The sequence below is a fragment of the Fulmarus glacialis genome, unplaced genomic scaffold (assembly GCF_000690835.1).
Source record: "Fulmarus glacialis isolate BGI_N327 unplaced genomic scaffold, ASM69083v1 scaffold16710, whole genome shotgun sequence".
NCBI classification, from domain to species: domain Eukaryota; kingdom Metazoa; phylum Chordata; class Aves; order Procellariiformes; family Procellariidae; genus Fulmarus; species Fulmarus glacialis.
This window is the reverse complement of record NW_009188473.1, coordinates 13613-18860: the sequence shown is the minus strand read 5'-3', so window position 1 is coordinate 18860 and position 5248 is coordinate 13613. Positions and strand designations below refer to the sequence as shown.

The window sequence follows — 5248 nt, the reverse complement described above, 5'->3', positions numbered from 1 at the left end:
TTATCATAAACAACTCTTCCTTTCCCCACACATAATACAGGTGAGTATCTTTAATGCAAGATTAAATCACAGAAAGGATGCACATACAAGAGATTTTATGGAACAAGATAATCCAAATATGGTAATCCTTAAAGAAGATGGGAAACAGGCAATACAATCCTGAAAGTGCAGGGAAAAAAGTGCTCAAATACACCAAAAAGCATAAACCACTTTTGGGGAAATCCGGTGAAATATTTCAAAACAGATCATTTTGTAGAAGGAAGAGCAACTGATAGGTTATGATGACATTTTCTAGGAAATACGCTGATTTGAAATTATTTTAGTCACTTCATGCCATTAGAAAGAATCTGAAGCATGACAGAAGTCAGAAAAGCAGGAAGGTATTTCTTCTTGAAACAGTCATTTTGAACCCTCTGTGTGGTCAGCCTTAAATATTTAAATGCTTCTTTTCTGATCATGCAAAAGAGACAGAAAATGAAGAATAAGATCAATACTGTCTCCTATTCATTCTTCATTAGCCTTGTCTGCAAATGTCCAGCTGCAAGTTTTTTCAAAAGTTTCTTAGTCACCAAGCTGCATTTTGCAGATCTGAAGTTAGCACCACTTTTGTGTGCAAATTCAGCAGGTATGGGAATTAAACAATAGGTAACCTCTATTGAACAAATTTCTCTCTAAATGTACTTAACCAAAAAGCGCTTCAACAATAAAAATCACATTTGTTGGCTCATTCTGCCATCCAAACAATTACATGATTAGTGCAGATGAAAACAGGAGTCCTTCATAACACTGCAGATTATCAAACATGTTTACAAACTAAAAATAATCAGAATGTATTTGTTACTCCTCTGCAGGCAAGCTCATCCTCCTCTTCACAATCAGCTGCCTCTACAAGAGCAAACAGTGACAACAATGATGACACAAAGTTGTGAGGAGACAAACTATGCCAAGAACAAAAAAGAAATCTTCCAAATCCTCTTTCTTCAATCATTCTTTGCTACTACACCTCCCAGAATTTGACTATTCCTAGGAGTGCCATACCTGTAAAGGACTGCAATCTCTTGCTGAAATGCAGCTGCATGAAATAAACACTTCAGTGTAACTCGCATTCATTTAACACACTGTAATTGTACTTCATTGGCCTTCTGCCTTGTAAAGCAGGCAGTTAGTCACTTACTTCTGTAAAGGCTTAAATAACTAGAAGTATATAATTAACTATACTGCAGCAGAAGGCGGAAACGTTTTATAGATTCGTAAGCATCTTAGCCTTTTAAGGATAAGGTCTTACTAAGGAGCAATGATTTCTCCCCATCTCCCAGGAGAAGCAGTTCTCCCCCTAATCCAAGTCCATCAACTCAATCTCTGTGGTGACTCTTCCATGCTATACTTACAGCAGTACAACTGCTGTGAAATGGCATAAGGCAATGTACTCTGTGCATTACACTCCTTTCTCCTGCTAACATTGCAGAAATTTCTTTCAAACATTAAGCTAACTTCATAATTCATAACTCAAGACGTTTAAGCACCATTCTCTCTCCTCTGCACACAGCTGTGGATCATGGTAGTTAGAATAGCGTACATAATTCAGTCATGCAGGTTTGTCTAACTCCAAGTCAACACCACATTGTCTGGAATGTGACACAAATGGCTCTGTAATATTGCTGCTGTATACTTTGCCTCCTTGCTGTACACCGAAGACAACACAGAAATAAATTGTTTAGAGTGGCTATTTTTACCCCCCTTCCAGGTCTTACTCTTACCACCTATGATTTACGTTTCAGAACAATTTTAAAACAAACAAAGCCTAGGAGAGTGGCTATGGGAAGCTACAAGTTTAAGTCACATCAATAAAATTTACTTTTGTGCCTTGAATTACATCAAGAAGGGGAAATGGGCTACTGTAGAAGATTGTGTTGTACAGGTTGTGGGGAACACCAGATTTACAGTATATAAGGTAAACGAATTTGTAACATAAAAGGTAAACAAGGCATAGCTGTGGTCTTTGACTTCACACTGAATTCTAGCAAAGAGGAATCCAAAACCTCAGTTTCATTTATGCAGGGCGAGCAAACAAAGTTGAGACTCAGCAACAGAAAGCTAATCTCCAGCTCCTAAGGACAGTAGGTACTAGTGATACACACTAGCATACATTCCGTACAGAAATGGAGTGAAATTCTCTCCACTTCACTTCTGCCAGGCAGCAAATCCTAGCCACTCTCTAGCTCACTTCCAGTCAAATCTTTGGGGCTGACAAAAAACAGCTGTGATACTTGCATGAGATATTACAAAAGCTTATTTAATTCCACAGACTCAAACATTCAACTCCAGAATTGCCATCCTCTGAATCCCAATTATGAGTTGATTTTCAAAGGAAAAATCACATTTCCTTGGTGCCTTCTATGAAGATGTTCTTCTAACAGTAAAAGGTCTTACCTCAGACAGCCTACTATGCAAGTTCCGATGCCCCTAGATATTGGTGTACTGAGGAGTGCCCTTATTCCTTGGCAATGAACTATCTCACATTCAGTATGTGTATCCCCTTTCCTTCAAGCTGTGGCACCTTAACAAAATGAGCCACAGAGCTTGATGATGACATGTGTGGAAGCTCAAAGAGCCAGTTACACTCCTGGAACACACAGAATAGTCCTGGCTCTCTTCAAGTTTTGCAGTCCACAGGAGTTGCAGCAGTGCAGTTGAAAGGACAGAGAGCAGTGCGTGACTGCAGTCCTTACTCAGAGGGCCATATGCTTTTCTGGGGCTTGTTTGTGTGCTAAATAGAGAAAGAGGATACTGGACAGCGCACTAACTAGGAATATCACATCAAACCAACGATGATAAAAGTTGAACTGGAGCTCTCCCAGGACTTCTGTAATAATAGTGCGATACTCTAGAGGCATACTCATCCGGATGAGGAGCACTGATGACACAAAGTACATACCCTGTAAATTAAAAAAGAGAAAGTAGTTATTGTTTCACAATTGGCTGTGTGGCTAACATGAGTCACCATACAGAGATTTTATGATATGTATATGCACACACATACAAATATGTATGCATGCATAAATGTATATAGACGTGCCCATGGTTCTACATACTCACCATTATCTGTGCTAAAAGCAGAACAATAACATTGGAGGACTTGCTGCTGGAAATGGCATAGAAGAACTAGGGGAAAAAAAAAAGCACTAGAAATAAGCAGTCAGGTAAGTCTGATGGGCCTTAGGACAGCTTGAAAGGTACATACCATTCAATACTTTTTCATTTAAAAAAAAACAATAAAAAGCATACTTTCTGGAGGGGTGCCTGTACCCTACTTTCAGAAACCTGCAGTCTTAGTCTTAAACATGAATCTCCCTAATCCAGTGGCGCCATGTGGTAAAAGTCATATAACAATATATATTGAAGTTTAAGCTTAGGTACCAAAAGCCAGGTCAAGACAATGAGTCACATGTCTCTCAAGTTAATGTCTTTCCAGTCCTACCAGCAGCTCAAATTAAGCAATCTAAATTCTTTTAATCACTATCTCATCAACCTTACTAATAAGCTGGCTACAGCATCATTTTGAACCCTTGCTTACATTTAACATCTCATTTAACATCTACATCTCTTCCCGACAGTGACAATAATAGAGACTGAGTGGGGAAATATACTGCAGAAGGTATTTTTCCTCCCTTCCTCCCTCTGCAAGTATTTATATTCAGATATTTAAAACATAAATGTGTATTGAAAGTTTATACAGTATTTGTCCCATCTAAAGTTAAAGATCTGATAACAGCTTTCCAGGTCCAAAACGACTCTTACCTTTGTAAGTGTGATTAACAATCCTCTGATAGAGGTAACAATGATTATTCCAACAAGAATAAAGGAAATGTGCTGAGACCAGAATTTCACCTGTATCAACAAGAAGAATACAGTTAAACCTCTAACGCTGACCCCATTTACACCACATTGTATAGCTTCCAATTCTTCAGGGTCTTTGTATTTCCTAACTGTACAGATATGCATTGTAGACAGGTTTAAATAAGAGACATTTTCACAAATATATTAGCAATTTTTTACTCCAAATACATGAGAAAAACAGATTTAGCTTACACCAATCACAAAGAACCCCGTATTCACAGGGATATATTTAAAAAGCGTAAATGACAGAACACTTATGTGCACAAGCAAACATAATTACTCTGTAGTTAAATGTATTAATCTAAGCAAGTTGACTAACGTGTTTCCATTTGCCCAAAACAAACAAGCAAATCACTGCCTCTCTGGCAAGACCACATTACCATCCCAGCATAAAAGCAGTGTGAAAGCAAAGTTCATGGTGCATTTTCCCTTCCTCAATAAGTAAGAAGTCAAAGACACATTCTCAGGGCTCTATCACTCTCTCCCTATCAGCAGTCTGATTTTATTTAGGTAAGATAGGAATTGCTGAAAAGGCTGTAAGAATTAATAAAGTCTCACATCAAACTGGATTCCCAGATAATTTACAGTGATCTCAATTCCTCTTGTGACTGGATCAGTCTTCCCCACACGGTCAAATACAATATTGATGGTTGCCTGCAAGAGAGAGATGGATTTACATTCAAACAAGAACACAAAAGTATACCTCACTGTTACACGTGAGACACATGCATGACTCTTACTTTGTGTCACCAAGGAAAGGGGCAGGGGGCAGTCGGATTGTCTAAGAAGGTGCAAAATGCACACATGTAAGAACTGCTTGTCTAATGCTCTATACAAAAAGACAGATCCAGAGCTTTATTTCAATCAAGACCCAGCTTCTTACAAAATTTTAAGGAAACTGGAGTATTACTAGATGAACTGCATGTATAGCATAATCTATGCAGGGTGTGACATTTGCATATGTCCACATAAAACATATTAAAACATTTACATACCATGAAGATTTTCCAGACACAATAGATGGAGAAAAAATAACCCAAAAAATTAAAGTATTTTCCTTGGAAAGTTTTGGAGTACTCTATTCTCTCCTAGAAATACAAAAGGAGGGTGGGGGAACAGAACACAAAAAAAAACCCCCATCATTTCCACAATCACCCACAACACAAAATTTTAATGGAGCACCAATAGTAGCAAACACAGCTTTATCCTTCCACACCTCTTAATTCAACTGTTTCTGAACTCAAAAGTTTTAATTCAAAAGTTTCTGAATGGCTTTAGGGACATGAGGCATACTCCAGTATGTATCTAACTGGAAGGAAACTGCCAGTTAAAGAAAACAGATCCTCACTCC

The 5248-nt window shown here is 38.1% G+C and overlaps 1 protein-coding gene across 1 annotated transcript in view; it reads right to left on the bottom strand.

Moving 5' to 3' along the window:
- Positions 1–2281: 2281 nt before the first annotated feature.
- LOC104077538 (Golgi pH regulator) overlaps positions 2282–5248 on the bottom strand; it is a 15026-nt gene continuing 12059 nt past the window's right edge. Inside the window, exons 9-13 of the mRNA XM_009578824.1 lie at positions 4893–4985; positions 4456–4551; positions 3799–3888; positions 3097–3162; positions 2282–2936 (exon numbers count right to left, since the gene is read on the bottom strand). Coding sequence (XP_009577119.1) covers positions 2730–2936; positions 3097–3162; positions 3799–3888; positions 4456–4551; positions 4893–4985 — 552 coding nt within the window. The 3' untranslated portion in view covers positions 2282–2729. The remainder of the gene's footprint in view (positions 2937–3096; positions 3163–3798; positions 3889–4455; positions 4552–4892; positions 4986–5248) is intronic.